This window comes from Enhydra lutris, unplaced genomic scaffold (genome assembly GCF_002288905.1).
Source record: "Enhydra lutris kenyoni isolate GAN:26980312 unplaced genomic scaffold, ASM228890v2 scaffoldscaffold17, whole genome shotgun sequence".
NCBI lineage: Eukaryota > Metazoa > Chordata > Mammalia > Carnivora > Mustelidae > Enhydra > Enhydra lutris.
The window spans coordinates 16,443,508-16,464,169 of record NW_019154101.1 but is presented as its reverse complement, the minus strand read 5'-3'; the positions used below and the strand labels follow the sequence as shown (position 1 = coordinate 16,464,169).

The window sequence follows — 20,662 nt, the reverse complement described above, 5'->3', positions numbered from 1 at the left end:
AGAGCCTGATGCGGGGCTCGATCCCAGGACCCCGAGATCATGACCTGAGCCGAAGGCAGAGGCCCCAACCCACTGAGCCACCCAGGCGCCCCAAGCCTATCTTTTTATGCTTACTTCTGTCATGTGAGATCTGAAGTACTTCACATTATCTTATTTTAAATTTTATCCCACATCTCATTCATCTTACATTCCAAATTCAACACTAGGGTACTTTATCTTCTTCTCAGTTGGACAAATACCCAAAATGTTAACATCGATGTTGCACTGAACCTACTATTTTTTAAAGACTCCTGAAACTTGTGAATCTTATATACCTAAATCACCATCGTCAATGGAAATGTCTTTTGTAATCATGAATAGATGTATGACAAGGTTTAAAAAATCACACAGGGTATAGAGGCTATCCTTATACTAAATTAAAACTTTATTGAATAAAGAACACATGATCTGATGGACTAGGTCTACGTTACATGCAATGAAGCTGAAGATGACAGTAGTTTAACATGGAATGTCAAACAAACGAATTAGTGTTTTTCATTGTACAAAACTGTTTATGTAGCTGACATGCAAGGAAAGTATGATCCTCTACATTTTCACTAATCATCTCTGATGAGTTTTAAAAAGGCATTGGAAGAAACTGGTGGATTTCTTTAGGGTATATTTCAAATAAATTAGTTACATGTGTACTACTGAAACTCTTTCAACCTCTTGCATTCCAAATAAAATCTTAGTGCAAACATCAAAGTTGCTGGTCACTCCAAAAGACTGTCTAGCTCATAACAGAATACAAGTTCTTAATGTGTATTAAGTAGGACAAAACCAAGAATACCAGTTACTGCAGAATTCATTTAGGCACACTTAAAAGCCCACTCTAAGCATTTCTTCTAAGTGTCTCACATTAATTACTAAAGCCTCTTTACAGTACTAAAATTCTATCATTCAAGCATCCATGATTACATTTCAGAAGAAAATCATCCATTTCAGCAATAGCATTACTGCTATATTCTAAAAGAGAGAGAGAGAAAAAAAAAAGGAAAAATCATAATTAACAAAACCAGTATCCACAATACGATTCATAGGGGAAAAACACTTAGGGGAAAAAAAGAAGTATGCTTTACTTGCACAGCAGGAATTATATAATGTAAACACCATATTGGCCCACACCACAAAAATCCATGAGAAAGGCTCAAATTTGAACACTGTGTGTGCATTATTTTCAAATCTGTGTTTGTGAGTTTATACTGCTCTGCTTGTACCAATACACGACAAATAAAACACACTCTTCCACACACATACACATACAAAGTGATTGTTAAATATTGAGCATGGCTTGCTTCCCTGACTCTAATTCAAAAAATGTTAAGTGATATCCCAACTGTTTTAAAAATGTTTACAGAAATCATTAAATATATGTGAACAGCAGTTGAGGAATGATGAAAAAGTGATGGCATTAACAGGATGCAAGTAAATGTAAAAAAAAAAAAAAAATGTACATATGACTGGCTGAGATTTGAAAATGCATGGAAAGTCTTCTTCTGTGGGCCTTGTCTGAACCTTTAACTGATACCAAGACTAGAAAATAGTATGACAAGTCCACGGACACCGGGAGGGTCAGGCCTAAAACGCTTACTTTCAAAGTGCAAATTTTAACAATGGAATGTTTTAGCAGGGATATAAGGACAATCTTCCAACTTTTTCTTGGTAAAGTGAAATAAGATGTCCAAGAAGTATTTTTTTTCCTGGCCAAAGTTATTTCAGTTTCATGGTGAAACAATAACAAGAAAGATTTAACCAAAAAGATCACCCACTCTTTCACATACACAGAACTATTCTGGGGGGGGCGGGGTGTATGGGAGAAAAAGCCCTTACCTATGTATCACCTAATGCAACTTATATTTAGAACTTAAGTTCTTTCAATCAACTACCTTAAATACCAACTTGTACCTCCCTTATCCCCTCCCTCTCCACCCACCTATCCCAAACACCCCCAAAGAACCCAGGTATTCTAATGTCTTTGTGTTTTCTAAGCCTCATGATGAAGGCTGTTGAGTACCACCTCCACTGGGACAAAATGAACACCTAAGGTGCACTTTCTACAGCACCTTTTCTCTTCTCCACAACTGAGTGGAATCTCAATGCTCTCAAGCCTGGCTCTAGATCTCCAGGTCATCAGGCCGAGGTCGGCTGCTGGCACGGCTGCTGGCTCTGCTGGAAGGCCGCTGGTCCACAATGGCTAGTGGCTGCAGTTCGTGACCAGTAGCTAGTTTTTTAGAATTCTGGTTGTCATCAGTGAAATCAAAAGGCTGTGCATGGGAGTTGGAGATGGTGCTTCCTGCCTGCCCCATTCGATTTTGTTCTGCACTGTAATTAGCCCAGTTCTGCTCACTTGCTTGTTTGTTGTAATTGCGGCAGGAAGAATTGTTTCTGTCTCCAGTAACCAGCTTGTACCCAGGAGGAGACATGGGTGAGAGGGGAGCCGTGGGTGAGGAGCAGCCATTGAAATATGCGTATTTCGGAGAGCCACAGTCTTTGGAGGGGCTCAGTGGGCCAGTGGTAGCATGGTAAGGATCACTCTTCCCCTTCACACGATCCTTGACGCCCTTGAAGAAGACATAGAACAGCTCGATGATGTTCAAGGCAAGAGACACCAAAGACACTACCAGCATGAAGATGATGAAGATGGTTTTCTCCGTGGGGCGAGAGAGGAAGCAGTCTACCTGATGAGGGCAGGGATCTCTTTTGCAAGTGTAAACAGCACTCAAGCTGAATCCATAGATGTACCACTGGATCAGCAAGAAGGCCACCTCAAAGACAGACTTGAAGAGGATACTGATGATGTAGGTTCGCAGCAGGCCCCCTCGCATTTTCACCTTGCCGTGCTCTTCAATACCATACTTGAACTTCTTTATTTCAATCTGCTTCAAGTGCATCTCCACATTGACACCATCCGTCTGGGCAACTTTGAGTTCCTCCTCTTTCTTGTTCAGTTTCTCTTCCTTCCGCATCACATAGAACACATGAGCCAGGTACAAGAGTGTGGGAACAGACACAAATATGATCTGTAGGACCCAGAAGCGTACGTGAGAGATCGGGAAGGATTTGTCATAGCAGACGTTTTCACAACCAGGCTGTTGAGTGTTACAACGAAAGGCAGACTGCTCATCACCCCAGGCTGACTCAACCGCGGTCCCCAGTAGCAGAATTCGGAAAATGAAAAGGACAGACAGCCACACCTTCCCTCCAGCGGTGGAGTAGGCTTGAACCTTGTCAAGGAGTTTGCCTAAGGCACTCCAGTCACCCATGTTGCCTGGGCACCACCTGAAAAGAAACAAAAAGACAACATGATCATGGACTACAAATTATCAGTTAAAATGTACAGCTGTTTCCAGTCACTAGTCAAAATATTACAAAAGATCTCATATCTTTCTATCACTTTACAAAAAAAAAAAAATTCTAACTCTTCCTGTCCCATTTTCCCCTGCAAATAAGTCTCACGATTTTCCTGATATACAGTATGGCTTAGAAGCAGAGTTGACATGCCCAGTAAGCTGCAATCTCAACTTGCAAAGATATGTTACTTGCTCAACCACTGCCCCACCATGTGACTTGAGAAACTGTCTATGCTAAGTGCCTCTGCTTATTTTATCCGTCTGATAAATGAGGACAATTCTTGCCAGGTAGGCCTGTGTCTGGATGCATGCCTAAGCAAAATGCTGAAGGATGGTATTCAAAAAGTACGGGTGTTTAAGAAGTGGGATAAGAATACCCATGAAAAAACACACACACACACACACACACACCCTGTTTCCAAACCTCAATCTTATTTATATAGCATTTTATTCCAAATTGTACTCTGAACTGTTTCCCTTGCTATTTCAGTTGTATTCTGTGCATATTCTAGAGTATGATCATTTACACGTGTTTCTTCTTAAGCAGTGACTTATGTAGTTCAGAAGTCTGTCTTCTGCACAGAGAAAAGTATGTTGTACTAAAATACACCATTTTGACATAATGTGTCATTATGGGCAGGAAACTACTTTCAAAAAATTGAAGATTACATGCAAATCACTTTTTAAAAAAGATCTGTTTATTTTAGAGAGAATGCATACGCGTTCGAGTTGGGGGAAGGGCAGAGAGAAACAATCTTGAAGCAGACTCCCATGGAGTGTGGAGCTCCACATGGGGCTCAACTTCCTGACCCATGAGATCCAGACCATAGCTGAAACCAAGAGCCAGAGGCCTAACCCACTGAGCCACCCAGGAACCAAGGCAAATCACATTTCAAGTAAAAGTTCAATGTATCTCAATACTAGTTATAGCCTAAGGGGCGGGGGGGAGCATTTTAAAGTGTTATCTCTAGTAAAAATGACTGGCCTTTCTTCTTTTGACTGCTATACGCTTTCAAGTTCCCTGATGGGGCTTTGGACCCTCATCCTATACATGAGATTTCACTTTGTCAATACCTAAGCCTAGGACTTCCCCATTGCTGGGGATAAGAAATGGACCCACGTCTGTGGAGACCACAGGGATCTCAAAAGTTATTTAGCTAATTCAATTTATGCTTCTAATTGCCAATAGTTCATTTAACTGATGAAAGTTGAACTCTTAAAGGTATAGGAAATACTCAGCTATCAACAGAGCCACAACAAGACTTATGATCCCAAGGCTAAGGATTTCCAATGCACCACACTGGTTTTAAAATTATAGTAAAGCTGGATTAAGGCTAGAAATGTTTTCATGCTTTGATACAATCTTAGCAAGGGCTGAGAGCTGGGAAAAAATGTGTGACATTACATGTGGCAGCCACACACAGAGACTATAGTTTATTTTTTAGCAGAGTATTAAGTGGAGAGTAAAAAAAAAGGATGAAGTGGTCAAAGATTATTTAATAATCAAAAACAAGCAAAGACTTTCCAGGAGCTCAGTAATGAAATTTTAAGTAGTGCAACTGAAAGTAGGATTACACAGGCTTCTCGGAAATACATTCATTATCTGAATACGAAAAGTTTCTCATCTGGTACTGAACTATGAGCCACCTTCTCCTTGTAGGAAGTCAATGAAATCCAAGGGAGTCTTTCCCCCCTCCATGCAACATTACATTGCCATTTAATACCTGCACCTCTGGGCTGCAGAGGCCAGAAAAAGTGGAATGGAAATCTGGCCTGGGATTTCCTGGATGGAACAAAGAGATGGCTGATCCATAAAGCAAAACTATGTACCAGCTATCTAAATTAGCAGCGGATGGGTGACTTTGATGGCAACCAAAAGACTGGTGCCAAAGAATGCTAAGGGAAGAGTGGGAGGTGGGTGAGCAGGTCACAGAAATAATACTTTTCCAATGGTCATAAAAAAGGGAGCTTCCCTTCTACTTTTGGGAAGGGCCATTTTAGATTCTGAAGTGACATGTTAATGAAACTGATATAAAAAGAGAAGTCAAAAAAGAACAAAGGGAACAAAGAACAAAGGCGTATAAGGTTGACAAAGAGAGTCAAGGGAAGGCTCTAAGTGATAGGGAGTAATTTAGCTTTGATGGACAGTTTGATGGTGAGAGGACGTGAAAGGAAAAAACCTACAATTTAGTAGACACTACTACCCTTGGGAATGAAGAAGTACAGTCCATGAGGGTCAAACAAACACAACAGAATTTTTGGAGCTTTATCAATAGATAGTTTCTATGTGATGATGTGTAAATTGGCCTTAATTCTGTTTGCAGAGAATTAGAGTATTTTGCCAGTGTCATCTGCTTTTGCTCAATACTCCAACTGCAGGGAGGGAAGGGGGACCGCAAAAACAACTCTAAAATGATAAACTGTCTGCATACATCTCATCAAATTCACTCAATGATCGAGCTCATGTATTACTGGGCATACTGAGAGGTCATTTTGGTGTTTCATCTTTATTCAAGGTTCAAACTTAAAATAAGATTATGTAGAAGTTCATGGCAATTAATTACTAAGCTTCAGTATATTCTATGGAAAATAAAACTTGACTTTCATGTAATTCTGAGATTCCCAAAAATACCCCACAGTGCCACAGTATGTGATTTGGGTCACTGAGCAGTTAGTTCACTAGGCAGTAGTTCTTTATGAATATACCAGCAATTTAACTGCAAAGTTGTCTTTTCTTTAAGCACCCACACAACTGCCATTTGCATTAATTGAGTTCTACTCTTTCAACTGGATGAGATGAATTATCCAATTAGACATCTAGTATGCTGTAACCAGTCATTACCACTATCACAGAGACCATCAGATAATGTTTAATGTAATGGTTAAATGCTTGTGATCTTCAAGGAGAGGTAACAAAAATAGTTACCTTTTCTGGTAGGTGTTCCCTTTGTTGTGAGTCAAAAGTTCTATCGACTAGCTGATCTCCCCAAACCCATTCGTATTTTCATTTTTCCAGGTCTTAGTCAATTAATGTCTTTTTATAAATACTAGGCATAATTTTATGTTCACAGAATCCTGGCATTGATTTACAGACTATATCCTGCATTCATATTCACCAGTGCAACACACGTGTATTTTTTACATGATACATGAGAAGAGCACAGAAGTGGAGTCAGCTGAATGTTCCTAGGTTGCAACTTTGTAGGTAGAGTAAGGTCTTAGTTAAGGAGTTATACAAAGTTCTCATTAGAAGCAAATGCTGGAGCATCCTCCTTCTGTCCTCTGTGCACTGTATTAGGTCACATTTTCCTTTGTTCTTCACAGCCCTCTAAACTAGATGTCAAAAGCCACAGATATCTGAGTACGACCTGTCCGGAGATTCCTGAACCGCATCACAATCACTTGGTAACATTTGTTAACAAACATACATCCCTGGCACTCGCCAGCTTGATGGAATCCGATTTTGGTGAGGGAGGAGTGCTGGGAAATTAGTTTTCTCTTTTGTAAACAAATGCACCAGGTTGTTTCTGAAGTTTCAGGCCAGGAGGCAAGCCAAGGGTTCCTTGACATTTTCGGTGCTCTCTTGTTCAAAATATTTAGGATTGGGGAAATGTCAGAAGAGTAGAAAAAGACAGAGTATCTAAAAAGGACAAAGGGGTGGCCCCAGGTCAGGCGCAGAGGCTGTGTGGGCACCTGGGAATGAAGCTCACCCTTCACCCCTCCACCTTGTGTCACTCCACTTCCATCTGACGCTCCCCAAGAGCACAAGGACTCAGACACCATATTTAAAATGAAAATAAAGCTTCAATTTCAAATTTCTTTTGACTGTCCCTTTTGCCAGAGCAAATCACCACACCAAAGCTGTAGTCAAGTTGTTTCACGTCATAAATATACTAAGAACTTAGGAAAACTAGAAAATATTTTAATTTCAATTTTGAAGAATTTCCCAAGGGACAGCTGTAATGAATTTAGAGTAGGGACTTAAATAATGGTAAATAGGATTGTTAAAAACAAGTGAGACTTGACATCCATCATCTTTTTATGACTGAAGTAAGCACTTCAAGAAGATAAAGAGAAAATAAAATCTTGAAGGCTAAAATATGTAAGAAAAGGACTATGTAAGTTCCTCGTAAAAATCATTATATAGGGGTGCCTGGGTGGCTCAGTGGGTCGAGCCTCTGCCTTCAGTTTGGGTCATGATCTCAGGGTCCTGGGATGGAGCCCCACATCGGGCTCTCTGCTCAGCGGGGAGCCTGCTTCCCCCCTCTCTCTGCCTGTTCTGCCTACTTGTGATCTCTTTGTCAAATAAATAAATCAAATCTTTAAAAAAATCATTAAATAGAGCTATTTGGGAAAAAGGGTAATTCTGTGTGTGTGTGTTTAATACACTAAAACCAAAAAATTTTGAGCCCCTAAACTAAAATGTAAACCTCCTAATGTTTTTCTATTAACTTTTTAAAGAACCCCTGTCCCTTGCAGTAAATGTCTTTGAGGGGGCTCAGTCCTGACCATTCCTCTACAATTACAACAGCCAGATGTTCCTTGGTAATACTCACATCCACACATAATTAACATAACCCACATTCATTCTGTCAGCAAATACTACAGGCTTTATCCTCCCCCCAAAACCCAGTCTGACGGAATCTCACCACCATCCCTGCTCCTAGCCTGATCTCGGCCATCGTCACCTCCTCAGGTTTCATTCAGGTCACTAGCCTAGTCACCCTGCTTGCCAAACCATTCTCCTCCAACAGCCAACCTCAAGAACAAACAAGCTGATCTATCTTGCTCAGCTCTGCTCCGTCTTTGTGGTTCACCTCCTCACTTCTGTAGGTCTCCACTTTGGTCTCACTCCAGTCTGGGCACTTCCTATTCCCTTTGTCCTGTTTTTTGTTTGTTTTGTTTTTTGTTGTAGGGTTTTTTTTTTTGTGGGGGAGTGTTTGTTTTTAATGGTCTTTAGCTCTATTTGACATATTATATATATTTACCTGTTTGTTGTTTATCTCCCTCCATGACAAGGACTTAGTACTATCCTGTTTCTCTCAACTGGAATGTGAGCCCCACTAGCGTGTTCCTTTGTCCACTGCTGTCTCCAAAGTACTTAAAAGAGGAGACTCTAAATATGTACCTATTAATTGAATTAAAGGTGGCCTGTACCAAAAAAAGGGGCGGGGCACCAGGTTCCATTCACCAGTGTTGTTTACTACCTCTTTGGGATTTTCTTACATAAATCCAAAATTTCTGAAGTTTCAATTTAATTAAATAAGAAAATTTCATAGTAAAAACAAAAGTACTGTCAGCATCTCACGTTATACAGACATTAAATTTCTTTCTTTTTTTTTTTTAATTTTCTTTATTTGACAGAGACCACAAATAGGCAGAGATGCAGGCAGAGAGAGAGAAGGCAAACAGGCTCCCTGCTGAGCAGAGAGCCTGATGCGGGGCTGGATCCCAGGACCCTGGGGTCATGACCTGAGCTGAAGGCAGAGGCTTTTTAACCCACTGAGCCACCCAGGCGCCCCCAGACATTAAATTTTCAAGTGATAATTGCTAAAACTGAAAACTGTCTGTTGAAACAGCATGCTTCAGATGATTCCTGAACAGGCAATAAGGACTGATATAAGGAAAAAAGATTCTTAAACGAAGAGCCTCTTGAATTTATTATGTGACACTACAGTAATTTGGGATTCCTGCTACACTGCATCAGGTATCACAGATGTTTACTCAATCTATTATGTCATTACAGGTTAAGATTGTAAAACCACCACCACCACCACCACCTTGTGCCGTCATCCCCCCATTCTGCCGTATTCTCACTCTGATTGTACTACATGATATAATCATTACCAAGAATAACACCAGAATCCCTTGCAACAGAAGAACGGGCCTACTTAAACTTGTTTTTATATCAAGAACGACAGATCTTGAGGTAGGCCTGGGGCTCTGAAGGGGAAGCAACAGCTGAGAACAACCCTGGGTGACAGGGCATCTCAGTGTAGCCGTCTATGCAGGCAATGACATTGGGTACCATGCCAAGTATTCCCTGTTCATCAAATAATACACAACTTTGCTTTCTTATACCTGGGCAGTTAGCCTAACTCTGTGCTGTTATCAAACCTACTCCATTCAAACATCTATTTTATTTACAATTCTGCTTCATGGTTCCCTGATTATCCATAGATTCCTCTGTAAAGAATGATACCATTTTATTTCCTCAGGCATATGATGCAAGGCACAGAACTGCGTGGGGTTTTTTTGGGGGGTTGGGGGGAGACAACCTGTCTTTCCTTGGTTCTTACCCCTGTTTATCACATAGTCAATCAACACGAACATCCATGAACAGTGAGAGGAGATGGATGTTGGAGGGTGAGGAACTCTAAAGACAGAATGATGCCTACCAGAGAGAGTCAACACCCTGCCCCAATTCAGCAGCTACCACTCAACTCCCCGCCAAGAGAAGTGCCTCATGGTCACTTCAGGGGTGCTAAAGAAAAACCCTAAGCCAGAAGCCACAGGCAAAAGCCACGTTCTTCTATTGTGATCTGATGGGCTTAAAAAATGTAATTTCTCTCAGTTCTTGGTGTTCCCCTCCACTCACCTCCGAACTATTTCTATTGAACAGCTTGGTTATTTTGTCATCATGTAAACACACCATTAGGGTACTCACAAGTGTACTGATTTATTTTCTTCAGTGAGCACTGAGTAAGATAACTCACGCACTTAAGAGCTCTAAGAGCTCAATAAAGTTTAGTTATTATTCTTTAAAAGATCTTTGGATATAGATAAAGCTCATTTATTTTCTTATCTTGAAATATTTTCTTTAGCAAAACAGCAACTAGGAAATGATTAACATTTTCCTAATGGTGATCAAAATTGGTTTTCAAGACGCTCTTGTAATGAGTACAACATTGCAATCTTAGCAATCCCATACAGATCTGTGGGAAGGAAGAATTTACCCTTTATCAGCTGATAAGGAGGAAAAAACACAAAGAATGTCTGCCTGTCTTTACTTCTACTTGAAGGCATCTTCCCCAAATCATGTTAAGTGCCATATCCTTTAGAATGGATCTGGCTCACAGAAATTGCTAAAAACAGACCAAAAAACAAAACAAAAAAAAAAAAAACTCTATTACTCTGAATTTTAAGCATTCCATAAAACGTTTTTTCTAGAAATTACTTAGAAAGCTAGGGAAATTTGGATGTAAAATTTACAGAAAATTTTAAGGCTAAAGCTAGTGATACACATATCTCACTATGAGTTGTTTTTTCATTCTTGCAAAAGATAGTATGTACACACACAGCCAAAAGGCGAATTTAGACAGGCAAAGTGAAGACTTTAGACAGTTATCCCAAGGATCAAAAAAATATATATATATTCAATTAACCTCCCATGAAGGAGAAACCCTGGGGATTTTTTTTTTTTTTTAACTTGACTTACCTATTTTGAATATTGACCCTAATGATAAACACTGGATAACTATCCTTCCCTCCAGAGCTGAACTGCTGTCTGTGGATAAGCTTCAACAATCTATTTCAACAACCAAGAGTCTTGGAGAGAAGTCAGAACAACAGGAAAGGTGGAGTAGAAGGTATTAATCACTGGTGACTTTCCTATCATTCCCTTCCCTCCGGTATCATATATAAAAGGCTCTGAGGCTTCATACCAAGCTACACCTCTGGATATTATAAAAGAAAGGAAGGAATGCACTGTATCATGAGTTTCCATCCTTCTCTATGCAGGAATTAGAAACATCTAAGTAAGAAAACAACTCTCAATATCTGCAAACACACCCTTTCAGATGCTTGCTACAGAGTATCTTTGAAACCTTGTTTCCCAGAGCAGGTCAGCAATGCAGGAATCAATTACATATTAAAGGGTGAAAAACTGAGTGAATGGGACAGCTGTGGTGATCAACTCTGAAAGGCATTAGAAATGTGTGGAACCTGTGAAAGAAGTAGGGAGCACAACCCTAGCACTGCCATTTTCCACACAAAGGATAGGTGACAACTATACTCTGACTTTAGGCAGTACAAAGCATCACACATACACACTGCCACGACAGAACCTACTGCTATTGGTATAATTTTCAGTCAATTTGGCCTACCTAGAAAAATCAATTACACTTCCCGGGAGGTATTTTCTACCTAACCAATTTTTTTTTTCATTATTTGAGATGAAATTAATTTAATGAAATCTTTGCATTACTACAGGCTTTTATTTTCAACAATCCTTGTACAAATGTAAAAATTAGGCTTCTTTAAGAAATATCAATCCATTGTTCAAATTCCAACAGGGCACTTGGTGATCAAGTGTGTCTAATTTTCAGAGGGTGAGAGGAAGCATCTTTTTATTATTAACTTGGTTGGTGAAATAGAAATTAAACCCACCTCCAAATAAACACGTCTACCAAAACAGAGCAGCTCTCCCTTTCCCACCCCCACTTTGCACTTCTAAAGAGAAACACAGGCACGCCTCAGGGTGAGGATGAGTACAAGGTGGGTCCGGGGAGATGATGATAAACTTTATCAGAGACGCTCACCAAACGTTTGGATACTTAAGAAGTTAGTGTGAGCAATCCGCTGCTCGGAACTCAAGGTTTGAGTTTCCGAATTTACTGATCTGCCTTTGGACACGTCATTAGCTCTTTCCTCATTTCATTACAGGCAGGCACCCCCCCCCCCCGGGCTCCCCACCCCCATTCTTGGGAAGTTTCGAGAACTTCTAAGAGAGTTACAAGTGCAATATAAATAAGCACGGTAATTCCCAAAGTACTCAGATTGCCTTACCAAAGTTTACACAGCAGGATGCAACAAGTTTAAAAGAAAAAAGGAGGGGGGAACGGAAGGTAAATTAGATGGACACGTTTAATTAAATTAATCGTTTGCTCTTCTTTAACCATTTGGCACGCAGTCCATCCGCCCCTGCTCCTCTCCCCCTCCCCTTCTTTTACAGTGGCTGCCGCGGACCTGAGCCCGATTTGGCTGGTAAGTATTTCAGGGAAACGTAGCAAACCTCAACAAACCCCGGGGCTCGGGCAGCGCAGGAGTCCCCGGCGAGCCCGACAGATGCTAAGATGGCAGAGGCGCCCCGAGCCCCCCCACCCCCACCTCCGCCTAAGCTTTCATTTTTATTTGCTTTTCAGCATTCGCCGGTGCAAATACTTCAAACCTCAGGGTCGCACCAAGAATTTAAACTAATTACTTTGGCCTGTGAAGTGTGAACAGATAAAATCCTTAACGGGCACGAAAATGCACGGTTGCATTTCTGGCTAACAGAAGGAGTGTTACCAACAAGAGCATTTAAGAAACTGAACACTTTAAAAATAACAAATCAACGTAATCACTGCCTACAAGGAGCACCCAAGCAACTCCAACCCAAAGTTGCCCTACAGTTCTGAAGTCTGTTACAGGTTCGGACAGGCGTTAAGAGGGGTCGCGGGGCGGAGGGGGGAGGCTAGCTCCCCCTAAGGCTCCGCTTAAGAAATTTTGTTCCATATTCTAAGAGTTTCAGTCTTAGGAGACGATTTTGGAAATGCACCCTGGCATTCACTTTTGTTCTAAACTTCTCTTCTTCCCTTCTAATGCTTTTTAAGTAACCGCCACCCATTCAAGGGATTCGTCTGCTGAATCGCCAACGTGGTCGAGTAAAAAAAGGTGGCTCTCCTGAGGGTCTAGTGTTTCCATCGTGGTTGCTAACACAAAATAACTATTTACTGTTGCTTTAAAAACCTCAGTATTACAACTCTGATTTTTTATCTTTTTGTTTACTGGGGAAAATTCAAGGAACCACGTGGAAGTCAAGTAACCGCAAGGTCTTAACAAAGCACTTTGTTAAGAAGTTTGCTTGGCCGGGCTATAGAACATCAATCAGGATTTACATATGAAAAAGCAAGAAGTGTGGAATTCTATAGCAAGCAAGCTAAGCAAATTTGCACTCAGATTTTTGTGATGTTGTCAGTCAAATCCCCAACCCAGGCCCCAACCGTCCCCCCACCCCAGTCACAAAACACCTAGGCTATTATCCATTACCAGAAAAAGTAAAATTATACTCTCAAATGAAGAACCAAATATCCAGTAAACTAGTGTTTTATTCTAATCGGAAAGGTCTGGATCTTGTTTTACCTGTTGCATTACTGTTAGAAACTTTTCAACAGTTAAGAAAATACTGAACGTTCAATTTTAAATTTAAAACTAGAGACACATTTTTAAGTACATCATTCCACTTACAGTATCATATCAAAGCTACAGTTAAAACATTTTAAAACTTTAGAAAACTTTTACGTGTAGAAAAAGAAATGAATAGGTAAAGTTTGTTTTGTTCTTTTTTTAACTTACTCTTTCTCTTAAAAGAAGTAGGCACGCCAAGTGATTGAACTCCTTGGAGGATGAAGTAAAATGAAAAAGTTCAGGCACTCAGACCTGTCTATTTAAAGTTTAAAAGTCTGCTGCTGTTTGGTGCTTTCTTCACTCCTTCCCCCTAATGAAAGAAAAGTGCTGATACCTCGTAAAAGCTTTTTTCTAATTGGAGCACAGAGCTTTTAAAAGTTTCAAGCCACTGACTCAACGAGGAGGAGGGGCTGGGGAAGGGGAGGGGCAGAGGAAAGGCGGGGAGGAGAGTGTGGAGAGGAGGCCGGTGAACGTGGAAGGGTGGGGGAGAAAGGGCACAGAGGAATAGACAGGTTGAGATCAAGTTGTAGTTGAAATTTGCTGACCAGAAAAATGGAATAGCATTAGAGACGTGAATGCCATTACTTGCATTTACTCTTTATAGATAGCAATTACTGGTTTTAGTTAGTGATTGTTTCACCAAAAGTCCAGGAATAATAAAAAGTTCTGTATTTTATATTATAATCTTTTCCTAAATTATATATATTGTATATTTCATGTTGCAGTAAATAAAAATGGTGGAACAGAGTTTAGCCAGTGCAAACTTGTTTCATATTGGCCAACGTGTGTGAAGCTAAAGGTAGGTGTGAGTTTGATGATCTAATTCCTTTCCTCTTGATTTAAGTAGGGACAATTAACAAAGGAACCAGTGGGATGGGAGAAAGACATTGCAAAAATGAACTTATGTGATGGTATGCCCATCCCAAACCTACCTTCCAACCCCACTGACTGCTTTGAATTTTTACTCTTTCCTTCAGTTTAGCAAAAACTAGATTTACATTTACAAATGTATTATATATAAAAGTTTTGACTTTGAGATCATGGTATCTGACCTCTACCAAATCTTTGAGGAACTGAAAATTTGTAGTATCTCAGTTCCATTCATGGCAATGCATTAAAAAATAATGCGTTTGCAGTGAAATATCAGGGTTTTTTTTTTTTTTAAATGAAATACCCACATGTATGTTTGCATTAAGTGAGTCCCCAAAACTATTGACCCTCCTGGTGACTATCTCCCTCTCCAAAACCAACTGCAGAGTTTTCTGACCAGTGACAGAACTGTGCATATAAATTTTATGTAATTTTCCTCCACTTCTCTCTTTAGCACTTTGCATTAGGGTTTACAATGGCTTGAGTCATGTTGCCTCATTCTTAGAGTGGGTAGCTCCTTTGAGGACTCCCTAGATGCCATACCAGAGGGCTGTGGTAGGACAATTCCCCATAAAGAGGCTTCCGTGATGCTCCTGAAGTTGGGCAGGGAAATCTCTTGGCCCTTATTTTTAGGAAACAAAGCAAACTCATCTAGCTTGAATATTCCTCACTCTTTTCACACTTCATACAAGTACCAAGAAAAAGGAGATGGCAAATATTTCCTGACAGATGGCTTTCCCTAAATATACTTTCATTAAAATGATTATGAAACACCTTTTAAAATGTTATTTTAAGACCAATTTTGCTCTCAGTTGTTCGGCTATACTGTTTCCAAGGGTGCATTTTTCTTTAAAGTCAAAGAAGGTGAATAAAGAAATAGAAATTATAATCTGACTTTCATATCTCCAAGCTCAGCAACCCATGAATATTGTTTTGGTTTTATATATATATCATCCTATCCTTCACATGAGTCTATTGTGTTGTCCTAACTAAAAAATATTGTTTTCAATTTAGAAAACATTCATGAAAATGTGATTTATTCTCCTTATTATAAGAAAATCTGTTTCCCTCCTTTAAAAAAAGAAGTCTGTGCTTCATTTATTTTACATTACTGTTTCACTTTATTAAAATTATTTATCAAGTACAATTATTATTTATCCATTTTATTTAAAAATTTTCCTAAAATGCTAATTCAGAATTGCATGATGGAAAAGTTGTGATTATTTTATAACAAGCTTTTTTTTTTTTTTTTAAGATTTTATTTATTTATTTGACAGAGAGAGACACAGGGAGAGATGGAACACAAGCAGGGAGAGTGGGAGAGGGAGAAGCAGACTTCGGATGGAACAGGGAGCCTGATGCTGGGCTCAATCCCAGGACCCTAGATTCATAACCTGAGTTTAAGGCAGATGCTTAAGGACTGAGCCACTCAGGTGCACCAACAAGTTTTTTTAAACAACAAATTGCGTTTGTTTTCAGTTATGTTTTGTTAGGTGTACAAAAGGATATTGATGCTTAAGTATTCTGCTACCTTTTCTTTTTATTCTATGCCTACATGACCAACCTGAAATAAAACTAAGGATATCCTTATACCAAATTAAGTTTTTCATGGATATCACTTGAACCATTTCCTAAGCCAAAGGGATAAGTCAAAGCATGTGCCAGTAATTAAATATTCTCTTAACATATAGAATATACTGTATCTTTCATTTCTAAAATGATTTTCACACTCTATGTGATTTTCTCTTCTTTTGGAATAATTCTACCAAAATATGATCCTATAAGTGATAATGCTCGAGGGGAGTTGGGTTACTCTGAATGGCTTCCCTGTTAGAACGCTGACAACCAGTTTTCTCTCGTGAATTCTTACCAGCTTCTCCAAATGCCTGGTAGAAACTCCTATTTTACTTCTTACTCTAGCTGATGAGTTACATTTTGACCAGTAATGCAGTTTTATTTTATTTTTTAAAAAGATTTTATTCACTTTTGAAAGAGTGAGCGAGAGAGAAAGCACAAAGATGGGTAGGGGCAGAGGAAGAGGGAAAAGCAGACTTCCCGCTGAGTAGGAGTCCAACATGGGGCTCAGGGCTCCACCCCAGGATGCTGGGATCATGACCCCAGGATCATGACCTGAGCTGAAGGCAGAGGCTTAACCGACAGCCACCCAGGCACCCCAGTCATGTACTTTTATAAAGAATCTCATTTACCTGACCTTAGAAGCTTGTCTCCATTGAAATATTTTGTAAAAATTGTGGGACAAATTCTTTAAAATGTTTTCCTCATATTCTCAGAACACTAATGCCATTTCGTCAATGTAAAAACTGACTTCCCAGAACTGTATCTTCTCTGATTGCTAGATCTTGTCTGTGTAGAAGAAATGGATGCAGTCTGATTTGCTAGTCAGGCAATACTGCTCCTGAGGGATGAGGGGACAGTCACTCTGAGTTACCATCATCTGCACAGCTTCTTCAGGCACCACTATGGGCCAGGCTTAGAGTCTGCCATATCCTTGTTGGTATGTGGGTTGAAAAATGCACACTACTGGCACAGTGGACAGTATACTCTTTTTCAGAACTGTGAGGATTTCTTAATATGAGAACTGCATATTTGGATTTTTACCTTTATTCCAAAATACCAATTTCTGGAATTTTTAAAGAGATCAATGGATGGATTCATTTTTAAGGACTCTAAATGCCTATCTCACAAAAACTGTGATGGATTACTCTCGTTCATTCAAAAATAACTGGTGGCTGTAGATTGGAGATAAGTAAGGAGAACACTGTACTGGTACAGGAACGAGTTATAGGAACTTGAACTGGGGTACTAGGAGTAAAGGAAAGGAAAATAGAATTATCAGAATTTGATGACAGACTGAATGAGGAGGACAAGGGAGAGAAGGTGAGGAAACAGAGTTTGGAGTGTTGATTGGGAAAATGTTACACAAAAAAGGAAGTCTGGATTACTAACTGATTTGCTGAAAGAGATGTAACAATTTTGATTTGCAGTAGTTTAGTATGAAGAAGTGAAACATCTAGGTAAAGATATCTCACTGGAAATTTAAAATATTGACTGTGGAATTCAGGTTAAAATTGTTGTAAGATTTGGGATTATACACATAGAACTGATGTTTGAAAACAACAGGTACAGATGAGATTACTAAGAGATATGATGATTTAGGCTATGTGCCAAAAAGCCACACACACAGCCCGAGTGGATTTCCTCATTTAATGTAAGCAAATAAAAAAGAATGAAAAAAAGAGGCACGGTAGAATCTGGGAAAGAGAAGGGTATTTAAAATGACCACAAGGGCTTATTTGTAAGGAAATATCACCTAAGTACTGGGAGAGTTTCAACTTTGAAAAAAGGACAGTTATTCCTTTAAAACAAGAGTGAATGCAGAGCATAAAGAAAAAAAATGTTTTGAGGTGAAGAGTATGAGCATTAGGAAGCTGGAGTTTGAAGAGAACTTCTTAAAGTGGTGAGGTTACCCGCTTACTACAAATGAAGAATGAGTTGAGTAGAGTTGAAGTCTGCAATACCTCTGCGGGATTCAGAAGACACCCATAGACGAATAAAAGGATTATCTAAAACAGGGAGGGTCTAGGATGATTATGTACTGGAGTAAAATAACATTGTTTTATAGATTTCCTTTCATTAGCATCAGAATAAACCTTTCTTTGCACCAAGTTTCCATTTTTATTTAATAATTAGTGAATAGTAAGGAAGCAGAAGTTAATTTGGACCTCAATAGTATGCAAGTTCAAAAATACTCTACTTAAATTGGTAAAACCAGCCATAAAATGTGTTCTTAATGTGACTATTGATCAATCATACTTCCTTTAGAGTAGTGAAGATTTCCCAACATATTACTGACTTGTGCTAGAATCCTTTTTCTTTTTCTTTTCTTTTTTTTTAAAGATTTTATTTATTTGACAGACAGAGATCACAAGTGGGCAGAGAGGCAGGCAGAGAGAGAGAAGGAAGCAGGCTTCCCGCTTAGCAGAGAGCCCGATGTGGGGCTCGATCCCAGGTCGCTGGGATCATGACCTGAGCCGAAGGCAGAGGCCTAACCGCTGAGCCACCCAGGTGCCCCTAGAATCCTTTTTCAATAGATGTATTTTGGGGTCTGACAATTTGCTTCATAACTCCAGAGAATTCACTTAACTGAGACCTGCTTCCCATTTATTTAGCATTCTACCAAACTTGAGAGAGATTTAAGGATCAAAGTTTGTCTCAACCTGGGTAAAATCTGAACTTATTCTGATAGATGGCCCACCTCTATCTCCAAGTGAATCTTACTGTGAGACTACAGACAAAAAAAAAATTAAAAAAAAAAAAAAGTCAAGGGAAGAACTGTTTTGTTTTGTTTTGTTTTGTTGAATGGGAAAGAGACCCAGCCAGTGGATAAATATGTCTTTGGCTCCACCTTCTGTACAAAGTGAAAATGAACATCATTGGAAGTAACTGGTAAATCATTTAATATTTTCACTTAAAAAAAATTTTCACCTTTTTAAAACTAAGCGTGGTTCATTTTTATGATCATTTTTGAATGTTTATATTCCTTCATGCACAAGTATTTCCTAAGTCTGAGGAACTATGTGAAGTGAGGATATTTTAGTTATGCAGTGAAAGCAAAAACAGTATTAGGTTGAAATTCATTCAGCTTTAGAGTTTTCTTTAACAGAAGTTTGAAAAGGCAACCAAATAATTATTGGAAAAATAATAGTTTTTTTTCTTTTTAAAGGAATATGTGGGTTTTTTTTCCTACGGTTCTACGGGGGTTGCTATTTTTAAGCATCCCATTAACTGTGTGCCCTCTTAAGAAATTACAAGAAGCAAAGCTAGAAGTTTTGGATCTGAAACTATTGATTTTGTGCATATATTAATTTATATTAAGGAGACACAATAAGGCATTTAGACAGACTGACAGTTGACTATTTCCTCTTACAATTTAAGTCAGCTAAAGCTCATCTAACAAATGAGAAAATATTGTAATATTTTAGGCAAAGAAAATGAACATTATTTACTTAATTAAAATCATTAAGCAAAGTAGTTGTCTCATCAATGTAATCATTCACTATCATTTTATATTTGGCATTATACTGAATGCAGTACAAATTTGGAGAACAGAGAGAATATTTTATAAGTGCAGGTGATTCCTTTATATGAAAAATGTTTGCAGTCAATCAACGTGAGCAAACATAGTTATAATAACAAATGCATGAACAAAATTATTCACATACGAGTTAATGCCGAAGAAAAGGAAAAGCCAACATTGCTTCAGAAGTCAGCCAGATAAAAATTCCCAAACGAAATATTTATATGCTTGGTTATAGCACCACTTACTAAAGTCATTAAAATGCCCTTCTGTTGTATTTCTAAGTCTGCTTTGGTGTACAGGGAAAGGTACCTATGGGCAGCTTTATATAGTACATATTTTTAAGAAATGATGTTCATTAACACTGACCTCTACCTCTGAAACTAATACATTATATGTTATTACATTTAAATTAAAAAATCCCAAAAGAAGAAATTATGTTTCATAGTAACTACATATTCTGTATGTAGTAAAAATATTACAACCCACACAACTCTAAGAATGACAAAATTAACAAACTCTTTAAGACCTTGAGAGAGCCTCCAGTTTCTTATTAATTAATTATTTGCTGCTAGATATGAGTGGTACTTTAGTGGCAGGTGGTTAGTGATATAAAAACAAGGTCCAAAACTGTTGTAGCAAATTTAATATGTTTGGAAGGTGCAGGTGACTTTCTAAACTCTTGAAGATTCATATAGTCACCTACAATAAAACACTAGAGGTCAGAGGCAGACAATATAAAGTCAGGATACTACCACTGGATAAAGTAGAACTTAAGGATGGTAAAAGCTCCTTCAGACTGAAATCATCTCCCCTAGCCATTCACTATGGAGGGTAGATTTTCCACCATTAAAGTTCTACCTGTGGATTAAGACACTGGAATCCTTAAGGAAGTGACAAATTACCTATGGGCAATTTAACAGAAATTAGTTTATCATTGTACTTACAAAGAGAGCTTCAAAAATCTGGGGATATAAATTTGTATAGGAATAAGCAATCAAAGGATCTACAAACTGCACAACTTTTATGTTCTTTTTGGCATATAACTAGTGACCATCATAAAAGACTGAGGTTTGTTAAGGCTATTCCCCATGATGTTAGTGCCAGATTAAAATAAAAGCTTTTAGACCAAGGTCAG

General features: G+C 38.9%; 1 protein-coding gene across 1 annotated transcript; it reads right to left on the bottom strand.

The window, feature by feature from the left end:
- Window positions 1-401: 401 nt before the first annotated feature.
- On the bottom strand, window positions 402-13,939 carry LOC111147558 (gap junction protein alpha 1). The gene is made up of 2 exons (XM_022503654.1): window positions 13,725-13,939; window positions 402-3,318 (listed from the first exon to the last, which is right to left on the bottom strand). Exon 2 carries the CDS (start codon window positions 3,300-3,302, stop codon window positions 2,154-2,156), a length of 1,149 nt encoding a protein of 382 aa, XP_022359362.1. The 5' UTR covers window positions 3,303-3,318; window positions 13,725-13,939; the 3' UTR covers window positions 402-2,153.
- Between the last annotated feature and the right edge of the window lie 6,723 nt (window positions 13,940-20,662).